The 21,000-nt window shown below is 47.5% G+C and overlaps 9 protein-coding genes across 9 annotated transcripts; 6 read left to right on the top strand and 3 right to left on the bottom strand.

The window, feature by feature from the left end:
• Nucleotides 1-181: 181 nt before the first annotated feature.
• On the bottom strand, nucleotides 182-2,950 carry FMAN_11623 (uncharacterized protein; the record flags this gene model as incomplete). Its single annotated transcript, XM_041834460.1, has 2 exons — nucleotides 182-2,667; nucleotides 2,740-2,950. 2 exons carry the CDS (start codon nucleotides 2,948-2,950, stop codon nucleotides 182-184), a joined length of 2,697 nt encoding a protein of 898 aa, XP_041684722.1.
• A 983-nt stretch (nucleotides 2,951-3,933) lies between these two features.
• FMAN_11622 (uncharacterized protein) lies at nucleotides 3,934-5,070 on the top strand (the record flags this gene model as incomplete). The annotated part of the gene is made up of 1 exon (XM_041834459.1): nucleotides 3,934-5,070. One exon carries the CDS (start codon nucleotides 3,934-3,936, stop codon nucleotides 5,068-5,070), a length of 1,137 nt encoding a protein of 378 aa, XP_041684721.1.
• Nucleotides 5,071-5,765: 695 nt separating this feature from the next.
• On the top strand, nucleotides 5,766-7,667 carry FMAN_11621 (uncharacterized protein; the record flags this gene model as incomplete). The annotated part of the gene is made up of 4 exons (XM_041834458.1): nucleotides 5,766-6,005; nucleotides 6,055-6,467; nucleotides 6,552-7,282; nucleotides 7,369-7,667. 4 exons carry the CDS (start codon nucleotides 5,766-5,768, stop codon nucleotides 7,665-7,667), a joined length of 1,683 nt encoding a protein of 560 aa, XP_041684720.1.
• A 292-nt stretch (nucleotides 7,668-7,959) lies between these two features.
• On the bottom strand, nucleotides 7,960-9,441 carry FMAN_11620 (uncharacterized protein; the record flags this gene model as incomplete). Its single annotated transcript, XM_041834457.1, has 1 exon — nucleotides 7,960-9,441. The coding sequence occupies one exon, from the start codon at nucleotides 9,439-9,441 to the stop codon at nucleotides 7,960-7,962; it is 1,482 nt and encodes a 493-aa protein (XP_041684719.1).
• Nucleotides 9,442-9,786: 345 nt separating this feature from the next.
• On the bottom strand, nucleotides 9,787-11,877 carry FMAN_11619 (uncharacterized protein; the record flags this gene model as incomplete). The annotated part of the gene is made up of 1 exon (XM_041834456.1): nucleotides 9,787-11,877. The coding sequence occupies one exon, from the start codon at nucleotides 11,875-11,877 to the stop codon at nucleotides 9,787-9,789; it is 2,091 nt and encodes a 696-aa protein (XP_041684718.1).
• Nucleotides 11,878-13,068: 1,191 nt separating this feature from the next.
• FMAN_11618 (uncharacterized protein) lies at nucleotides 13,069-15,316 on the top strand (the record flags this gene model as incomplete). Its single annotated transcript, XM_041834455.1, has 7 exons — nucleotides 13,069-13,317; nucleotides 13,393-13,896; nucleotides 13,949-14,330; nucleotides 14,384-14,536; nucleotides 14,584-14,649; nucleotides 14,702-14,899; nucleotides 14,952-15,316. 7 exons carry the CDS (start codon nucleotides 13,069-13,071, stop codon nucleotides 15,314-15,316), a joined length of 1,917 nt encoding a protein of 638 aa, XP_041684717.1.
• Nucleotides 15,317-16,456: 1,140 nt separating this feature from the next.
• On the top strand, nucleotides 16,457-17,617 carry FMAN_11617 (putative pectate lyase 1; the record flags this gene model as incomplete). The annotated part of the gene is made up of 4 exons (XM_041834454.1): nucleotides 16,457-16,921; nucleotides 16,977-17,243; nucleotides 17,290-17,428; nucleotides 17,478-17,617. 4 exons carry the CDS (start codon nucleotides 16,457-16,459, stop codon nucleotides 17,615-17,617), a joined length of 1,011 nt encoding a protein of 336 aa, XP_041684716.1.
• Nucleotides 17,618-18,064: 447 nt separating this feature from the next.
• On the top strand, nucleotides 18,065-19,378 carry FMAN_11616 (uncharacterized protein; the record flags this gene model as incomplete). Its single annotated transcript, XM_041834453.1, has 1 exon — nucleotides 18,065-19,378. The coding sequence occupies one exon, from the start codon at nucleotides 18,065-18,067 to the stop codon at nucleotides 19,376-19,378; it is 1,314 nt and encodes a 437-aa protein (XP_041684715.1).
• A 556-nt stretch (nucleotides 19,379-19,934) lies between these two features.
• FMAN_11615 (uncharacterized protein) lies at nucleotides 19,935-20,884 on the top strand (the record flags this gene model as incomplete). Its single annotated transcript, XM_041834451.1, has 2 exons — nucleotides 19,935-20,578; nucleotides 20,632-20,884. The coding sequence occupies 2 exons, from the start codon at nucleotides 19,935-19,937 to the stop codon at nucleotides 20,882-20,884; spliced, it is 897 nt and encodes a 298-aa protein (XP_041684714.1).
• Between the last annotated feature and the right edge of the window lie 116 nt (nucleotides 20,885-21,000).

Below are 21,000 nucleotides of genomic sequence, written 5' to 3'. Positions count from 1 at the left end.
GTCAGTTGGATAGCATTTCATCGGCGGTTCTTATGGCCGCTGTTCCCATAGTGGTGAACAACTAGTTGAAAGTCTGCTAGTAGGCTGTTCTTAAGCCTTGGCAAACACGACGTGTGCGAGCTTCGTGATGGCCGTTAATCAAAGCTTTACGCGTGACAACATAATCAGTTATAATGAAAATCTAAGAATAATTGGATAGGAGGTCCCGAGTTTTTTCTTCAACAGCATATGAAAGAGCGGTCTTCCCAGCCTCATCAACTTTATCAGGAATTGCTCCTCGGTTTAGAAGTAGTTGGACACAACCCTTATCAAAGATGAAACGAAGTTGAGCAGCATATGATAGTGGCGTCCTGCCACTGTGATCCGCGCTATTAACATCTGCGCCGTGGTCAAGCAATAGATTCACCTTCGCTTTGGACTCCCATTCGCTGCATGCGGCGTAGAAGAGTGCCGTCTTACCCTGTCTATCTGCCGCAGAAACACTGGCTCCGCTCGAGATCATCAATCGCATACATTCTTCATTGCCGTACATTGCAGCACGCATAAGTGGTTGGAAAGAGATATCATCATACTGAACATTGGCACCCTTGTCAAGTAAGAAAGCTACAGCAGTGGTGTTCCCACTTGTAGCCGCAAGACAAAGCGGCGTCCGCCCGTACCCATCTCTAGTTTCAATGTCGAGTCCGTTCTCGAGGAGAAATCTGAAAGTAGAAGAGACGTCATGACTCCGCTGCATGGCAACTGACAGTAGTGTCTCGCCATAGAGAGAACGTCGGAAGTTTAATTGTGTGTGGGCTTTGGACGAGGCGATAGCAATCGACGCCACAATGGGCTCATCATCTTGTAGTATATAGTAAATGAGACCCTTTTGTCTGTAAAATTTGAAGTTGCGCCCAATTCTGCACTTTTTTTTCTTTTCGATTTCGTATTCATTGCACAAGGCGTATAAGTGTGATGTCGTTGGCTGTTCGCGTGTCTCCCTTTTGAGCAGCCTCCAGATTGTCGGTCGGCTACTCGTAGCCATTGCTGCAAGGATAGGAACTCCATAGCGCTCGTCTTCGATATCAAAGCATGACTGGCTTCCTCTGTGGCTCTCGATAAGGCTCCCAAAGTTGTGCTCGGCCAGGACATATAAAAGGCTTGCGCCAGCTGTATATCGACGCACATATCCTTCCTGGAAGACATTGTTATGTTGAATCCAGTTTGCAAGTTGGAAGGTTTTGAAGAATTCGGTCTGGCCGATATTTCCCTCTTCTGCTGCATTCGCATGATAAAGAGTATTCTGTACGGCATACCTCAGAAAGGGAAACTCAAAGTCTGCCGCGAAACAAGTCTCCGAGAGATGGTGCTTAGAGTCACTTTCTGGTAAGCCATTCTCTTCTGTGTAAGATTGCGTATACTTATAACAACAACTCTTCAACTTATCATGACTCTCTGCATCAATATCTCCACTCGTATCCAGGATAACTCTGAGGCCACCGTCTTTGAGGAGGAAGTCTCTGACTGACTCGTGAATGAACTGAACTGTTGGATCCATTCTTGTCCGAATGACTTCAGCCAGACCTTTCGAGGAATTTAGAATAAAGTTACGAATGGTAGCTTCAGTGATTTCGTCTCGGTCCCATTTGCAAGTGGTGCACTCTGTGTGTGAGCGGATCGCAAAATAAAGCTGTTCTGGCTTTAGCGGATTTCGTGCGAAGAGAACCCATTGGATGCATAAAAGCATTTCACCCTTGTTGGAATCATCTCGAGTAAGAATATTTCGGAAGAGCTCGTACAGGTCTCGTGGGATCTCTTGGAGGGTCGTTTTTAAGTCATGTATGCGTCCTTGATCAAACTTTTGTTGCAGAATACCAGACACAAGAACAACCCACATAAAGACACCTGACGCCTTTTCTTTGATTTGAGCACGAATCTCGTTTGCGAGTTTGCTTTCTCCAATCTCCAACTCGCTGTCAAGATAAGAAATGATGTCTTGCTCATGTCCCTCTTGCCCTTCCAGAACTAACTCAACCTTCTTTGGTATTGTAATGTGAGGATAGTGTCTGCTCGCGAAGCAAACCCGGAAACTGACTCCGTCCTCAGCGCCCACCTTGCCTAGACTCTTGAATGATGACACCATGGAGCGAATTTCTGACTCATCACATTCGTCCAAGGCATCAATGAAGGCAACAACCGAAGAATCCCCAAGGCCTTCCACAATTTGCTCAAAAAGTGTTCTTAGTGCCTCAACACCCCATTCGTGATTCTCGCTGATCCCTAAGACCAGCCCAGGTTCGAGCACAGTGTAAAGCCTGGGAAGTTGTTGCAACATCTGCCGTAACAGTGACCTGTACATGCCAGCAGTGGACTTCTCCAATTGTTCTCCCCGTGCATTAAAGAAGAAATAGATGATGGTTTTGTTTCTCATTCTTCTGCGGGCATTATTGAGAAGGAATTTCATCACAGTGGACTTCCCTGCTCCAGGCTTTCCTTTGATCCACAGAAAGCCGTGATGTTCATCGACCTTATTGGGATCCAGCCAGTTGAGGTACTCCGCTCTTTTCAGAATCCATTTGCATGTTTCCGAGTGAGCTTTCCTGATGTTGTCATGCCGAGCATCGATCTGATTGAACCGTAATGATTGAAGGAGAGTTTCAATTGGTGGCCGACTGCGGCTACCTCGTTCTGATTGTCGACCGTAGATTAGCCTAGACTCATAGTGTCAAAAGCTCCCCAGGGGAAGTGATGAAAACAAACCTTGGTTGTCGGTGCACTTTCGCTTTTCTCCACGATTTTCATGTGCCTGGTCTCGCAGCGGGACTGTGGGATATCCATAGTAATTGTGGTTATTTATCATTTGAGCTGTGTCTCTGCGAGTCAATGACTTATTCCCCAAGTCGACATTATGCCCGGTGACTGTGCTCGAAAAGTCCGAACCACCCTGGTGCAAATGCGATGGTCCGGACATCCCCGATCATGGATAATTCGTCGTGTGTTCATAGGCGACGTTGGAGGTGATGAACGAAGGATAAAGAACTAGAACCGCCGGTTGACGTGAGAGAAAAAATGTTTGATGAGACTGACCACAACATCCAAATGAGCATTCAGCCTAATTTTCAACCCCCCAGCACAGTCTCAGAAACAACAAGATATGATTGGCCGAAACTAAGCTCGATGTGCGTTGTTGGTAGAACACCCTTACGGAGAATCTGATGCACACAAAAGGCACCTATGGCTTTGTAGATCCCTGCTATGCTACAACAGCAGGGAAGAAATGCCCATTCTTTCATTAACCTGTTATGACCTATTCTTGACTTACCAGGTCAACGCTTTCCAATTATGACAGCGATGAACAATGGACGGGCGAAATGTGCTGGCAGGCTGCCTACTGCTTACGCTGCCTGATCCTGGTTAGCAGGGATGGTCTCAAGCCTTCTCTCATTGGGTCAACACCTGCGGACACGAAACAATATATGCAGCCACAAAAAATTATCACCAACACAAGAAAGTCGAAAAAGGTCAAGGCTATTCCAGTAGATGGGAAGGGTTTTGACCGACAAACCGTTTCGAATTATTCCCTCCCTTCGCGATAAACGGAGTCAAGAAGGCATAGGGATCCGTTCATATAATCACCTCAAACATTCCATGCATGGTCCGAATCTGGCTCGGATATTATAAGCCGATCATGACACCGCCTTGATAAGACCTGTATGCCCTACGACCCACACCGCTGAAGGAAGAAGCGGGGGTAGGCGACAAACAGGACTCAGCCGTTGCTGCGACCCTACAGACACTTCTGAAAATTCGGGACCCCGACACCCATTGCTCCGGGCTCATAAACATGTTCCGCCAAAACATCCTTTTACCCTGACACAAATACCGAGCCGTCCCAAAACAAAGCTGGTTCCCCTTTTCCATACCTGAGGGCAGATAGGAAACATCTTCCTCGACATGAGCAGCTACCAGCGACCTGCCGGCCGAGGGGACTTTCCAGTAGCCCTTGTTTGCGCCTTATCACTTGAGTTCGATGCTGTTTGTATGGTAGTCGATGAGTTCTGGGATGAGGATGGTGATCAATTTGGCAAGTCTGACGGGGATCATAACATGTATTTCACTGGGCGTATCGATAAGCATAACGTTGTGGTCGTACTGCTAGGCAAAGGAAAGGTGAATTCGGCAGCCGCCGCGACAAGCCTTCGCGCAAGCTACCCAAATATTTGCCTCACAATCCTAGTTGGAATTTGCGGTGCCGTCCCTTGGATTGGGGAAAAGCATATTGGCTTGGGTGACGTAGTCATCAGCGACACCATTATTCGATATGACTTCGGGCATCAGACGGATCATGAGTTTGTCCGCAAGAAGACCTGTCATGGTGATATGATGCCGAAAGAAATATTCAATCTCCTGGAAAGCCTCCAAACAGTCTTGGGGAGGCGGCGGCTCATGAAAGGGTCTGCGACGTTCATCGTGGAACTCAAAGAGACTGCTACTCGACTAGGCCAGCATGGCAGATATGAAAGGCCAGGAATAGGTGCTATTGGCGCTTCTGGATCAGCGTCGCAACCACTGGCTCTGGGAGAACAAAAGGCTATCGACATACAAGTACCCACTGTCCACTTTGGACCCATGGCTTCAGGCGATACTGTCATGGTCTCTGCTGAACACCGTGATCGGATCGCCGCTGCTGAGCACATCGTTGCATTCGAGATGGAAGGCGCAGGAGTATGGCAAGAGCTACCATGCATCATTGTCAAAGGCGTATCCGACTTTGCTGATAGTGAGAAGACCAAGGAGTGGCAGGACTATGCTGCTGCGATGGCCGCTGCAACATCGAAAGCTATCTTGAAACAGTACATTCACACCGACAGAAACTTTACTTCTCCATCAGGCCATTCCATCTTAGCGAGGCAGCAGGGATCAAAATATGGCGGTACGATAAAAACACTCAATCAATTAAACCAGGGCAATCGGATGCGCGTTTCAACTACCCAGCCACCTCGAGCTTACGAGCAGGGAGGGTCTTCATTTATGTCGAATGTTGTGTCTGGAAATGGTGTGCAACAGGGGAACTTTATGGAATTCTACTGAATCATTTGTGATTCTAGTGCGCTGGGCTCAACTGTCTTGAACAAAGAGCAACAAGCCACTTCATTTAGACTGTCAACATTGAGGTGATCGTCTACATATGTACCTTGGTGTCTATATACAACTACCATTTAATAAAAATATTGGCAGGTTAGGTAGTTTGCCAGCATATCTTGAGGACATACGGTGAATTTCGTGCCATTCCCTATGCTCGGTGCAGCTCATGAAGAAGCTTTTTGCTACAGGCTGATACCATGCCACGGCCTGAACGGGATGCAGTACAACGATCATACGCTCGGGGCTGTCAGATTCTGAACCAATTTAAATATCGTTGACAATGTCTGACATTTCCATGACGCGGTAAGATAGCCCACAATGCTTCCCCTTTTGAAGGCAGTCGGCTTTAACGGACTTAACGACTTCGCGGCGTTTGTCTCAACTACCTCCGCTGTGAAGTTGAGGGAGTAGGGAAAATATACTAGGGGTGCTGTTCATTTACTTTGCTATATATTGGGCGTAGAGAATATTTGTCAAAGTTCGGTTGCAAGTTAGCCTTGTTGTTGGACCTTTTCCCCTTTACATCATACTATCGAATGGGCTTTGGAACCAACCAACAGAAACGTAATTCCCAATCGTTACCCCGTTTTGACTACATGACCGAAAAGGAAACAAATATGACCAAAAACAGATCGACAACCATGGCCCTCGACGAAGAGAAGCAGGCTTCCGAGTCCAGACCACCGTCCGTTGAGACATCTTCAACTGCCAACGATATAGAAACACCAGAAATGCGCGATGAACATACGAACAGAGACGATGAAAAAGCAGCTACCGAGGCAGAAAAGCCTGTGGAATACCCGAGAGGATTAGAAATGTTTTTCATCATGCTTGCGCTGGTGCTAAGCATCACTCTCTGCTCTCTCGACCAGGCAAGCTCAGCTAGTCCAGACCATCCATCTCCCCATATTCAACGCTGATACCAGTCAGACCATCGTCGCAACCGCCGTCCCGAAAATCACCGACCAGTTCGGCCGCCTGCAAGATATCTCGTGGTACGGCTCTGCATACTTCCTCACCCTCGGGGCCTTCCAGTCACTCTGGGGCAAGATCTACAAGTTTTTCCCACTGAAAACAAGTTTCCTGGCGTCCATCTTCATCTTCGAACTCGGAAGCCTGATCAGCGCTGTTGCTCGTAACTCGATGACTGTGATTGTCGGGCGTGCTATCGCTGGCTTAGGCGCCTCGGGTGTTGCCCCCGGAGTGTACACGATTCCTGCTTTCATTGCCGCCCCTGAGAAGAGAGCTACATACACGGGCTTCATCGGGTTGTCGTATGGTATTGCTGCTGTTGCTGGACCGCTCATTGGTGGGGGGCTTACAGATGGGGCGAGCTGGAGATGGTAAGTAGATTCTCCAGATGATGTTGTTACAAACAACCACAGTCCTTTCATCCATACAGAGGTGAACTAATTTAATTTCTTTAGGTGCTTCTATATCAATCTTCCCATCGGCGGTCTGGCTATTCTCGTCATCTTTCTCACCTTCAAGACCCCAGCGGGGGTCAAGGTTGTCGACGCTACACTCAAGGAAAAGCTTTTACAGATGGACTTTATAGGCACCGCGCTTGTGATGGGCGCGTCATTGTCTTTGCTTCTAGCCCTTCAATATGGTGGTGTCACCCATGCTTGGAACTCTAGTGTTGTCATTGGCTTGCTCGTCGGCTTTGTTCTCATGATTATCACACTGATAGCGGTAGAATTCTGGCTGGGGGAGCGTGCGATGTTAACACCACGACTAATTGGCCAAAGAACTGTTTGGGTCAACGCTATCTGGAGCTTCTTCTTTGCTGGATCTTACTTCATCACGCTTTACTATCTGCCTATCTACTTCCAGAGCATCGACAACCAGAGTCCTATCGGTTCGGGCGTACGAAACATTCCTCTCATCGCGCTGTTCAGTGTCGCAACATTTGCATCTGGTAAAGCCATCACAAAGACTGGCACTGCGGCTCCATATCTGGTTGTTAGCTCGATAATCGTCACCATTGCGTCCGGTCTGTTCTATACTCTCGACATTGGGACTTCGACTGGCAAATGGGTTGGATATCAGATCCTGGCGGGTTTCGGGTACGGCGTTGGTCTCCAGGTTCCAGTTGTCATCTCGCAGGCGTTCGCTACACCCAGTGATATGGCTCCTGTAACTTCGATCATCATATGTGAGTATTTCCTTTCTCTCTATGTCTTCGTCTTAATCTTTTCATTTTGTCATTCAACTAGCTGACATTCAATGTCACCATTGTAGTTTCTCGGACCATTGGTGGTACATTCTTGATCACAGCTGCGCAGTCTGGCTTCATCAACCAAATCATTCATAAGCTGTCCAGTACAGCGCCTACCATAGACCCCGCCCTGGTAACAGAAACTGGTGCTACTACTCTGCGACAGAAGTTCTCTGGCGCCGAGCTGAATAGTATACTACATGCTTATGCGTGGGGCATCAAAGTTGCTTTTGCAATTACTATTGCGGCTTGTGGCATCACAGTTATCACGAGCTTATTTACCAAGTGGACGAATATACACCACAAGAAACAGAGCTCATAGAATACTCTCGACGTACTGTATGATAAGGGTATCCTTTCACGTTCCTTTAGTGCTTCCATCGGTTTCTTTCTGGTCAGGCTACTTATAGAAGGGGCGATAACGGGAATCATTGAGATAATTGGACCTTGATACACTATGAATGGATGTCAAGCGCGTTGAGCTACCGACTCTAGTGGTCAGTACAAGGGCAAAAACTACGGTTATGAAGCACGAGACAAAAACTGATCAATATTCCTTTTATTTCCATGGAGAAATTGATATCAACGTACATCGCTCTCAGAAACCTTGAAACTCATCTGATGCGGGACAATCTCTGTTTTGGTTTGTCCCCAGCAAGCTCAGGAAACTCCCATGGAACTGGAGACGACTGTCTGAACTCCCAATGATCACCACCTTTCCGAAAGGCCTCTTCCCAGTAGTCTCTGTTTTCTTTCTGAATCTCAAGAGACCTTCCGTAGAATACACGCAGCATTTTGGGAGCTAATCTCGTGATGTTCTCAGTCCGATCCTTCCAGTCATTATCTAACCCCGTTTCGGCAACAACGTCTAGTCTGTGACCAGCCCAAGGGCCAGCCCATATTGGCCAGAAGTCGGAACACATTGGCCCGTAGGGTGGTCCTAGGCTTACATCTGAGAGATCTTGATCAGTAAAACCTTCGAAGGCTTCAAGTTGTTCCCAAGACCAAGCCTTGTTTCTGTTATTTGTATAGTCTACTCTCCAACTAATGAGCCATAAAAGGAGAATATCAAGTGTGAGCCACTGACAACCTGGAAGCGAAATAGTGGGCTCGCCATCAGAGGTGACTACAGCTTCCATTCTGATGTACTCTTGATCTGTCAGGTTGCGCAAAAGCCAACTGCTTCCAGGTTCAAGTCTTATACTTGGAAAACAAGCCTTCATGATCAAGTAGAGGCTTTCGGGGATATCTGTCCTTTCGAGTTGTTTGAGGAAAGCCTCTTCGTATGTACAGTCGTAGGGGAATGGTACTTTGTCGTAATTGTCCACAGATTTGTCGAACCAAATCGATGCACGAGTGGTAGCTATCTTATATCGATAGCCAATCTGCTTAGATTCTCTCTCCATATCATCAGGTGTCGATTCTGGCAATATGTGTTGCAACGCTTTGGGAAGAATGCGAAGTCTCCTGGTAGTGCAAATTATTGGAGTGTTGACCCAGGAATATTCGTTCTTCCACCGAGTATAACTACCCTTTATCCACCCGATGGCATGAAACCAGAGCGTTTGCGAGCACAAGGCCAAAGCCATGAATTCTTCTGCCTCGAGGAATCCAAATATTGCTTCCAGAAGCTCGGCAGGAAGCATCTCTAGGCGGTTTTGACCTTGCAAAGGCTTCAACGTTGAGTGGGCCGATAGCAAAAGTAACCCCTCATCCGAGCCAATCTTGACCTCTTCCATTGAGTTACACAGCAACTTGAAAGCGTCGAAACTCAGATGATATGTGCAGAAGTCTGAGGGTTCCATGTCGCCGTCCAGATCAAGAACCGGCATTCTCATCCGCTGTTTCTTTTCTGGCACGAAGAACATCCAGCAGTCCTCACGGCTCGTGGCACAGTTATTTCCAGTATCCCAAGGTGCTTCTCCGTAGAGTCTGCGTCGCATTTTCGAGTTCGCTGAAAGGGGAAGGGGAGAAGTTGTATTGCAAAAGTGCTGCTGCCTGCCGCTTATGATCTTATATATTTGTGGGAAAGCACACACGCTTACTGGGTACGCTAAATCCACCAATCGGATGCCGTATCTTTCAGGCAGCAACATAGCTAGGGATAGATGAATTAAAGCCTCAAGGGATGACAGAGAGGACATCTATTCCCTTGGTGTACGTATACGTACTTTGTCTCTTTTCTTTTGTCATTTTCGGGAATTCTGGTGCGACTAAAGTGCGAAGAAGTCTCAGCATGGAGAACAAAACTATACTACTCCGATGAGGTTAAGTAAGTATTGTTCTGTTAAACAGGATTTATGCCTCAATGAATGGCATGCAGCTATCACCCTCGTCTTCTGTGCACAGAATTAGGACGAAGCAAGCATTTTTTGAACAAGTATAAGTTACTTCTCTCATATTGTAGCATAATGGTGTTATGTCGAATTGCTCGATGCCTGCTAATCCTGTCTGACAGTGAGATCTGATATTATGTCACCTGGACTCCGAAGCCACTTCAACAGCTTGTTCATCAGCACTTGCTTATCCATTGGCTTGGGAATATAATCATCCATCCCCTTCTCTAAGCAACGTTCCATATCGCCTTTCAGCGCATAGGCAGTCATGGCAATTATAGGTAGACGTATGCTGCTACGACGTATCCGAAGTGTTGCCTCGTAGCCATTCATGACTGGCATACTGATATCCATGAGTATCAAGTCAAAGGTATTAGCCGCCGCTGACAGTGACGACACAGCCTGAGCGCCGTCTGAGACAACGGTTATGTCTTTGAATCCGAAGCCATGCAGCATCCCGACTAGGACCTTTTGATTGATGATGTTGTCCTCGGCCGCAAGTATCCTCTTTGTTGGTGAGATCTTCAATAACTGTTCTAGTTGCGTGGCAAGATCCTCGCCTTTTTGAACCTGTTGTTGAGGTAGTTCCCCACCGACTCCCGGTGGAATGGTAGTAGGTTCGGCCTGACGAAGGCTGCTGAGCTTCTTGACCTTGAATGAGAACCAAAAGATGCTGCCCTGCCGTTCCGAGTTGGGTTTATATCCTATACTCCCTCCCAGCAGCTCAACAAGTGATTTCGCAATTGATAGCCCAAGTCCTGTTCCTGGGCGCCGCTTTTGGTGTGGTGTATCAAGCTGCGTGAATGGTTTGAACAGCTCTTTCGCGTCAGTTTCTGTGATGCCGTGCCCGGTATCCCAGATCTCCGTTCGTATTGTATGAGTGGTCTCGTCTTCAGCAAGTACCGAAGCATGAACCGAGATATATCCCTTCTCGGTAAACTTTACAGCATTACTGAGGAGATTCTCCAAGATCTGGCGATATCTCAGAACGTCCCCTTCCGCCCATTTTGGTAAGTATGGTGATGGTTCCAGCTTTAAAGATACTCCCGGTTGCACGGTAGTTTGGGCTCTCCGCACAGCCGACGTGATCACACTGGATATATCCAACCTCTCATTCATGATGGGAAAGGTTCCGGCCGCAATCTTGGAGTAGTCGAGAATATCGTTGATGATGCGTAATAGGACCTGTCCGCTCTCTTGGATCATATTGGCCGTCTCCCGTTGCTCTTCTGTGAGAGGACTATCCAGTAGTAGTGAGCAGGCAGAGAGTACGCCATGCATAGGTGTTCGGATCTCGTGACTCATATTTGCCAGGAAATCATTCTTCAGCTTGGTGCTTTCCTCATAAGCAGCGGTCAGTCGCAGTTCTGCCTCTTTTCTTTCAGTGAGATTCCTGGTGACTTTTCCGAAGCCGACATGAATGTCGTTCTTGTAGATGGCCGTTATAACAACGTTGGCCCAGAATCGGCTGCCATCCTTGCGGTAGCGCCAGCCCTCATCCTCAACCCGGCCTTCACGCAAGCAAATCTCGAGTTCCCTTTCGGGTTTTCGAGATTGGATATCTTCTTCGCCATAGAAGGTTGTGAAGTGCTTGCCAATGATCTCATCCTTCTTGTAACCCTTGTTTAGCTCTGCTCCAGTGTTCCAAGTCATGACGTTCCCGCGAGTATCGAGCAGGAAGATGGCATAATCTTTGACAGCCTGGACGAGGATGCGGAAGGCGTCGTCGATAGGCAGCCAGCTCTGTGTTATTTCGCCGTTGACTGTTGTAGTGTGAGGCTCTGCTTGTTCCCATTGTATGACAAGGCACAGCAGTTCATCGCCTTTGTGCACGGGCATGATGCGTGCAGTCCAAGAAATCCCACTGGCGATATAGGCCGCATGGCATAAACGGAGAGCGCGAGCTTCAAGTGCAGTTTCAATCGCGTAGACAAAGGGAATACGGTCAAACCTTTTGGTCGGCGATCCGTGATAGAGGGCAGTGAAGAGGTCTTGGCCGACGAGTACCTCGCGGTCGCGTCCCCATGCCTCGAGTAGACCGACTGAGGCTCGTTGGATACGATAGGATGGGGAGACAACAAGAGTGGGGACGGGTAAGAAATCGAGGATGTCGCTCATGTCCATGTCCATGTTCACGTCCATGTTGATAGTGGGGACGATAGCTTCAAGCTCCTTGGACGGATCCATGGGTCTCATTCGTATGGGCCTGATGCACGGACTGGTCGCTAATACGACGTCTCTTTGCTTCACAGGCTTGGAACCAGTACTGTATCAATTTGAGGAGAAGAGCCCCATGCCATGGCAGTCAAGGGAGGAATTTTCAGCTTTTTGGCGCTAACCCATCAGGTCATATTATGATGTCAGAATTCTGTCATTGTTGTCACCTTTTGAGTGTAATTGTGCATGAAAACACATTAACAATATCTGATTTATCACCTGGATTCAGCCTGTCTAGACCCATGTTAATGGTTCTTTCATCAACTCACGAAGGATATTGTTTGCTGGTTGATGGGTCATCTGCCGCGAAATCTTTGAAAAACATAATTATGCCCAGTAGATGCATGCTTCACCTGTTGGTGGCGTCATCATGAAGAGATGTGTGGAATTTGTGAGACATCATTTCTCGTTCTGATTCATCGCCGCCCATGAATTATCAAACAACCAAGCTGACCTAGAATATAATTGCATTCCGTCACCAAATCAGACTGGCCAAACGTGAGCTCGTTGTGTGTGTTTGAAGTGTGAATTTGGCACGGTCAGTCCAGGGTAACCATGCACCGAAACATGGCTGAAGTGGTCTAAGCGTCGGCCACGAGTCACTGCCGGACTGTAAACATGAGGAGCAAAAGTAATCGCAAAGGGTAGACCAAATGAGATAAGCCGTGGAGTGAATACAATTTCTAGAATCCTATCCAGAGTTTATCGCCTCTAAGAGGTGAGCTTATCGTTCACCCAACCTATCAAAATAGGCGCATGTCTCGAAACCTCCAGGCAATTATATGACCAGTCGCCGAAAGCTCGACGAGTAGAAAAATAGAGTATCATCGACCAAAACCGCACGAAGCGAATAGAATTATTGACTCAGCCCGGCCCAACTTTAAGAGGAGCTTCATGGACCAACAAAGCGCGCAAACAAAATATGACAGGCTGATCCACTAAAAAGGCAAACAGCTGCGGGCTTGTTACACTTTACATGCGAAGGATTACCTCCATCAAACCAAACTCACAAACAACCACAAAAAGCTTCCGGTGACTCAATCGGCAACAAACCTTGGGCCTTCTCGGCTATAAGAAAGGGTCTTGAGTCGGCTTGAACTAATTCTTGACTTGCACTTCAGCTTTTCCATCGCACACCACAACACCTGGAGCCATCAACATTCACTCAAGATGTCTCCCGACACCAAGCTCTACAAGCATCGCTGCCTCTATGGCTCGTGTCCTGAGAGGTGGTCCAGGTTCCCGACCAACGAGGAAGAGCATAATGACATAGAACAGAGCGCCTTGAAGGACCCGATCGTCCATCGACACATCTTCGACGATCATAAATGGCAGACCGAATCTTTCACCATCCAGAGCCCTGCCATGCGGGCAGTCATCTCGACCGTCCTGGACAAATATCAAGACCTTGATCTTGATGTTGAGAAATGGACCTTCAAGCCTCCATTCATGCCTCTCGTCCACCGCTGAGATCGTCTCCCGTCTCTCTGTCAGTCAAAGAATGAGGAGCACGAACCGCAGGCTGCTGCCCAACTCCTGAAATTTCTCTCCCCGATCTTGGCCCCCAAGGTTGATGCGCTTGTCAAGACTCGCGAGACTGGGAACATCATGTTCGACGACCTGTGGCAGATCTCCGCTCCACATGAGTTTGTCATCACCAGGTTCTATGGTGTCGAAGCTGTATGTCGTGTCACCAAATACAAACTCGTGAAAGAACCTCGAATGCCATCATACTGGGAGATTTATATGGAGTATGTAGACTGGAACGGCAATCGTTGTGGCTATGCCAACACCATGATTATCATCCCGGAATTCCCTGCCTATCGGCGCGTTACTTTGCTACCTGCGTATCCCCTGTCCTTCCACAACTCACCTTCAAAGATCCGCGAGCAGATGGTAGAACGAGGCCGAAAGCTTGAAGCGTTGCGTGGCTACCACTTCCAAACCTGTTCTGGATCAAAGATTCTATTGCCTCCTAGGAAGTCAGAGGAGCGACCGGTAAGACTATCAACGGAGATGACGCAATGACCTTGGCTGACGAGTAGCGCAGGTGTCTGGTCGAGTCATTGTTGACGCTCACGCCTACTATATGACCAATGACATAGTGAAACCCGATCTTGCACCCCTGGATGACGACCAAGTCGGCCAAGAGAAGAAGTCGGACGAAGCTAAGAAGTCGGACAAGAAGGAGGCCATAGCTCATCAATGTGGTTGGGACTGTGAACCCGATTGTGAGGATGATGATGACGACAGCGACGACTCAGATACACCTAAGGAAACAAATACGCCTATGGAGGGTAATGCAGAAATGATGGTGAAAGCGCCAAATGATACTGCAGGGCGCTCTGAGGATCTCGAGCCCCTCACAGATGACATGTGCCTTGTTGCAACGCCCTGGTTGAAAGGCTTTGACCTGAAGACCAAGGATTGGGGTAAGTTTAGGTGTCTTTTAATTCTACGTATAAGAGCTGACAGTCATCAATAGCCCAGTTCTACGTGGATGACCTAGCCCCTGTGGTGTGGAACGATGCTGCATTCAGCCATCTCGAGCTTCCAGGCACAGAGAAGCAGCTTGCTTGGGAGTTTGTGGAGAGCAAGACTCTCGCCAATAGCTTCGACGACTTTATCCAAGACAAAGGTGAGGAGTCCCCAGTGGCAAACTCGAGCAGTATCTGACATTTGTAGGTCGTGGCATCATCATTCTGATGTTTGGTCCACCTGGTGTAGGAAAGACCTATACCGCAGAAGCAGGTAGGTGAACTTGACCTCTGTAGAGGCATTTACAGGCTGACTCAAGATGTAGTTGCTGAGAAGGCACGTGTGCCACTGTACTCCATGAGTGCTGGGGATCTGGGAACCGTACCAAAGGAGGTCGAGCTTGCGCTGGAACGAGCACTAACTCTCTGTGGTCTCTGGAACGCCATGCTCCTCCTCGATGAGGCCGATGTATTCCTCGGTGCACGAACCGATAGCGATCTAGCTAGGAATGAGCTTGTAGCTGGTAAGCATCAGGTATTCCTGCTCTTCCTTTACGGCCATACTAACAAATACAGTATTCCTCACCAAGCTGGAGTATTACACGGGAGTCTGTTTCCTCACAACCAATAGAACAGCCAGTATCGACACGGCCTTCCAATCCCGCGTGGATCTCTTCCTACCGTACAAGGACCTGACTTTCGAAGCTCGCAAGAAGGTCTGGCAGAACTTCATCAATCGCGCTGGGGGTACTCAGGTTGAGATTCCAGATGAGGATATTAACAAGCTGGCTGAGATGAAGCTGAATGGCCGCGAGATCAAGAACTTGATCAAGAGCGCCCACTTACTTGGACTCAAAAATGGTGGTGTCATTCAGGTAGACCGGCTAATGATGCTGGCTCAGAATCGGGTCGCTGCTCTTGGTGAGTTGAAGAACAACTGAAAGGGAGATACATCGTGACGCCTAGTCGGGTGAAAGATGAAAGGCACTCTCCGTATCGCGATGGTGGATGATGACAACAATAGGAGTGGTTAAATCTATGAAGCTAAGAGCACCAAGAATATCCATAGATAGATAGCCTTGATACACTGCAAACACCAAAATGTTGTAGCCAAAAGCCTCAAAGATACGAAATTGCGATCCCCGGTTCCGTAGACCCCCAACGCCCAGGAATCGGATTAATCATTCATCCAGGCTCGCAAACCATTGTTGGGGTCTATTTCTCTTGGTGCTGACAGTTGAAAAGTGATGGCATCTATTCATTAACATCCTGCCTAGGCTTCAAGGCTTCCATCTTTATGTCTCTGTACTAAACCGCTTTCATCTTGTTTGGTGATATTTGATTGATGGCTTTATTGTAGTCGAAGGTTGCTAGCCGAGGTGATCGGAGACTAGGACGCGTTGGTACCTCGAGTCTTGACATATGCAATGGAACCATCTCCCGCTTGACCGCGTACCCCCAACCCCCAACTCATTACCTTATATCAGCTAGTCAAAACTTTAAATGCGAAAATGCGAACGGTGAATTGTGTCACTTTTGGGCCTTGAGTCGACTGGGACAAGCTCAAGCGTGGAAACAGGACTGATCAAGTGAACACTGCATCATGTATTGTGTACCATATCAAGTGAATTTATGAGACTCCTCTTCTCAACCTTAGAAGATCTCCTCTGTAGGGACAGTAAAGAATACGGAATCATCCCGCAACTTAAGCATACTATTTCCGTTAAGGGTTTTCCATTCGTTAGCACTGCTACCTACCCCAATAAGGTCCGAGCCGATCATTGTTTATCTTTAACCGTAATTTGACGGCAAAACATATTCCACCACTCACAATCACCTCATGATCTGCGCCGTTCGATCAAGAGTCCTCCTCGTCTGATCATTGGTGCTAATTGTCAAGGCCGACAGGGGTTCCCCGCAAACACCCCGGAATTAACCAGTACCTTAATCCTAACCGAGCTCGGGGTCCTTTGATGTAAAGAGAAAAAAGCGCAGGTGATCTTGAATACATATACCGTGCCAAAGGCCATATTTGTGGCATTGACATCTCTGTTCCTCCTCATTCTTGTTCAACTGCCAAGATGAAGTTGTCCTCGGTTCTCTGTGGTGTCTTTGCGACTCTTACTGTTGCTTTTCCCAAGGAATATCTCAGTCTCGCGACTTGGGGTGTTGAAGGCTATGCTAAGGACAATCCCATTGGCATCACCACTGGTGGTAAGGGCGGAAAGACTGTTACTGTCACTACCGCCGAGGAGCTTGTCGCAGCTGTCAAGGGTACTGAGCCCAAGATCGTGAAGCTCAAGGGCAAAGTTACTCTTCCTGCTCGCCTCAAGGTCGGATCCAATACTTCTCTTATTGGTGTTGGATTGACCGCTCACATCACCGGTGCTGGAGTCGATGTTTATCATGGAGACAATGTCATTCTTCAGAACTTGAAGATCACCCATATTTTGGATAATGATTGCATCACTATCCGAAACAGCACTCGCGTCTGGGTTGATCATAACGAGTTTTCTTCTGACATCAACCAAGGTCCTGATCACTACGTAAGTCTCGTGTATACCCCAAATTGCAAAATGTTTAGCTAACTTCTTTTGCCAGGATGGACAAGTCGACATCATCCGCGCCTCGGACTGGATCACAGTTTCATGGAACTATTTCCACGACCACTGGAAGTCTTCCCTGGTTGGCAACGACGCTACCTTCCGCGATCTCGACTTTGGCCACCTCCACGTCACATATCATCACAACTATTGGCGCAACATGGGAACCCGCGGTCCTGCCGGTCGGTTTGGCCACCAGCATATTTACAACAATCTCTACGAGGACTTCCTGTACCAGGCTATCCACAGTCGATCTGATAACCAGGTATGTCACCAAAGCTTGTTTGGGGGATTTTGACTGATTGAAAAAGGTTCTTGTTGAGGGCAATGTATTCCGAGGCAACACAAGCGAGGCTTTGAGCACCTACGGCCTTGTCATCCCCATGGACTCTCCCAACACTTGCACTTGCGGTGACGAGGAGCTTGATGGCTATGCCAACCTTGGAGCCAGTATGTATAATCCTTACCATTGAAGATCTCACGACTGACTATCAAACAGAGAACGATTGGGGCAAGGCTGGAGTAAACATTACACAGAAGGGCAACTTTTATAAGGCTGATTACAAGTACAAGTTGACTCCCCTCAAGCTTGTCCCTACTGTGGCCAAGCTTGGAGCTGGTGTTGGTAGAATCTGGTAAAAAGGCAGCTTTAGACTCTTGTCATTTAGCGATAAATACGGTGCATGCTGCTTCTTTGCACCCTAACAAGATCCTTTCGGGCCGTCGATGGAGTCCTAATCTTATAATAATGGGACTCTCGTGCCATGTTGTTGGTTCTGTACAGTTGCCTAGTCTTGGCATCCTACATAGGTTACTGAACGAGTTCGAAAATGTTTAGCCCCTGTCGCTTAAATCGGTCACCAAGTTTGTCTGTTTGTCTTATATCAGCCAGAGACCGGCCTTGAAACTTCGTGTAAAAACTATTACCCCAACATCGCCAAAATGCGACTTGCAAGAATCAGAAGAAATCTTCAACCATCATCTCAGACATTGTTAACATGCTTTTTCTCGTTCATCATTTACACACCAATTCTGGTTTGGCTCGGATATTATCTAAATATCACCAGCTACTTCCAATTCCACAGGATGCTTCCTGAGAAAGGTCAACAACGCCCACCGCCACCCGTGGCTTGTCTTTCTCATGTGCATATATCAACAGCCAACGACACTTGCGACTCACTAGCTCTCAAGTACAGCGTCTCGTCTGCAGAGATCTTCTACAACAACCCCGACATCCTCCAATGCTACGATATGGTTGAAGACGTGCCAATTTGTCTACCGTTTCAATGCAATACTTACCAAGTTAAAGAGAACGACACCTGTACCTCTGTGTCTGAATACTTGGGTATCACCATAAAAGACTTCATTTCTCTCAACCCCTGGATTCGTGACGATTGCTATGATTTCCCGTCAGGGACAATATACCTCGGTAAATTCGTTTGCACTACGCCATCTGACGGCCATTACAACCGAACTACCAGCGAATCTGACCCGACAGACTCCAGTTATGCTGATGAGGTTATTCTACGACCCGAGAACGCCAGTCCGGCTGCGAATCAAGAATGCGGACGTTGGTATACCGTTGAGGAAGGAGATGACTGTCTCTCGGTCCTTGGCCAGCACGACATAGGTCTGTCTCTATTTACAGCTGCCAACCCATCAATATCGCCAAGGAAATGTACTACGAGTCTCATCCCAGGGCAAGCCTACTGTGTCGGCCCAACCAAAAAAGCTCTACCAGAATCATATCCCCCTCCTACATATTGGCGCCACGGATGCTATTTTAGTGGGAATCAAATTCAAGACTTTCATCGTCCCACCCTTGCTTTATCAGGTCCTAGGTTAACTCATATCAGGCCTCTATCTATTTCTTCTTGTCAGGCCTACTGTCTCTCACACTCCTTACCCGTTTTCGGTCTACAAAATCGGGACACCTGTGTATGCGACGATCGTTTGCGAATGGATAGCAGGCGTAACGAGATTTGGGATTGCGAGTCTCGCTGCGGCTACGGCAAAGATTGTGGTCCGGATCAACGTCCTATTGAAGTCTTTAGTTCTTACCAACTTCTGGCTGTTGACTACGCCAATATCGGATGTTTCGAGAGTAAGGAGGAATACGTGTTACTGGGCAAAGACTATATGGAATGGGGAAACAGCACTCTGGAAGAGTGCGCAAACTTCTGTACCGCTGCTCGGGAGGCTGACTACTTTGCTCTCCAGACGAAGTACTATAGTCCATTAGAACAAGATAACTTCTGCATTTGTGGCGATCAATTGAACCCAAGCATTAAGAAACTGAGGATAGAGGGGGAATCTGCTGATGAGAAGGGGGATGTCTGCAAGGGAAAGGGAGGAACATATATTTATACTACAAACTCTAAGTATATAGAACGTTCTTAAGTATGGCTCCTTTTGAAAGATAAGCTATGCTCAGACGGCTCGACTCGACCGTGAGGTATAACAGCAATAATTATAATACTAGTATGCCGCCATATCTCGATAAGTCCAACGCCTGTGACTTTGGCTAACCAGTGCGGGTTTATGTTCCACTATGCCGCAAAGATTATTGAGGCCTCCCATTAAACTCTATTCAAAGCGGCTAATTACATAGAAAACAGTACAAATGTAAAGCGAACATACTCGTGGTGACTTTTCACCCAATCGTCAAACTGATTGTGACCTTTCAGCTCCTGCAGTCAATAGGGCCTAGACTATTTTTGTCATTTTTGTATGCAGGAAGGGTGGGATTTTCTTGTAATTAACCTATTTCAGCTCTCCATATATGAAAGAGGTACACAACGAATGTTGATTTAAGTGGCTGGCTTGGATTAGTAAGTTGCACTGCAGAATTGATAAACGATCTGATGCCGTGGCATACTTTCACGCAGAGAGATTTCCTTCTGAAACTCGTCTGTCTTTTTTAAGCACGCCTATTCGAGTAGTAGGGAGTGCAATCATGACCACAAACTTCTTCAGGTTCCTTATTGGAATCATTAGTACTATTAGCATTTGCTTCATTATAAACAAAATTCTGAACCGAATCGTGCTCTACAAATCGTCCACCGCACAACCTTGGGACTGGAGTAAGGAAATTGTGCTCATCACAGGTGGTAGTGGCGGCATAGGCTCTGAAATGGTCAACAAATTCTCCCACAGAAATATCAGAGTTATATCCTTTGACATACACCCACCAAAAAGCACTCTTTCAACAAATGCACATTTTTACGAAGTTGATGTCACTTCGCCACAAAGCATACATGATGCCATGGAACAAGTTCGTCGGGAAATCGGAGATCCAACGGTCCTCATCAATAATGCTGGCATCGCTCTAGGCAAAGACATTCTTGCTTGCACTGGAGATCAGATCAAGCAGATGGTCGAGGTCAATTTGCTGGCGCACTTTTGGCTTGTGCAAGAATTGCTCCCATCCATGATCAAGCAGAAGCACGGCCATGTCGTGACAATTGCTAGCGTGGCTAGCTTTATTACCATCGCAAGCAATATCGACTATAGCTGTACGAAAGCCGGGTTAGTAGCCTTCCATGAAGGCCTGACGCAAGACCTAAAGCATAGATACAACGCGAGAGATGTGCTTACAAGGTGAGTGTAATGTCCTTCTCCTGGGAACCAAGTCATCTAATCTTTTCTCGTAGCATTGTTTTCCCTAACTGGGTTCGCACGCCACTGATACAGAACCTCACTTCACATTCGACTTTCCAGGATCCACTCCAGGAGCCGAACGAGGCAGCTGAAGCGATTGTAGATCATGTCTTGAAGGGACGCCGTGGAGACCTCTTTTTGCCAGGTTATGCAGTGCTCTTATCTGGGATTCGCGGGTTTCCTGCGTGGATCCAGGAGATGATTCGAGACAGTAAGGCCAGCGTTCTGCGGGAAACTAGTTTTTGAGACTTGATATAGAGGCTGACGGATAATGTCTCGGTGCATAATGGATAGGCTTCTGAAATACGTTATGGAATTAGGTACAGGTCTGTGTTTGGCGGCGCTGACTCGATATAGTGAAT

Source organism: Fusarium mangiferae (assembly GCF_900044065.1).
Source record: "Fusarium mangiferae strain MRC7560 genome assembly, contig: FMAN_scaffold008, whole genome shotgun sequence".
In the NCBI taxonomy this organism is placed as follows: Eukaryota; Fungi; Ascomycota; class Sordariomycetes; order Hypocreales; family Nectriaceae; genus Fusarium; species Fusarium mangiferae.
Note: the sequence above shows the minus strand (reverse complement) of the source record. Positions and strands in the feature narration are given on the sequence as shown.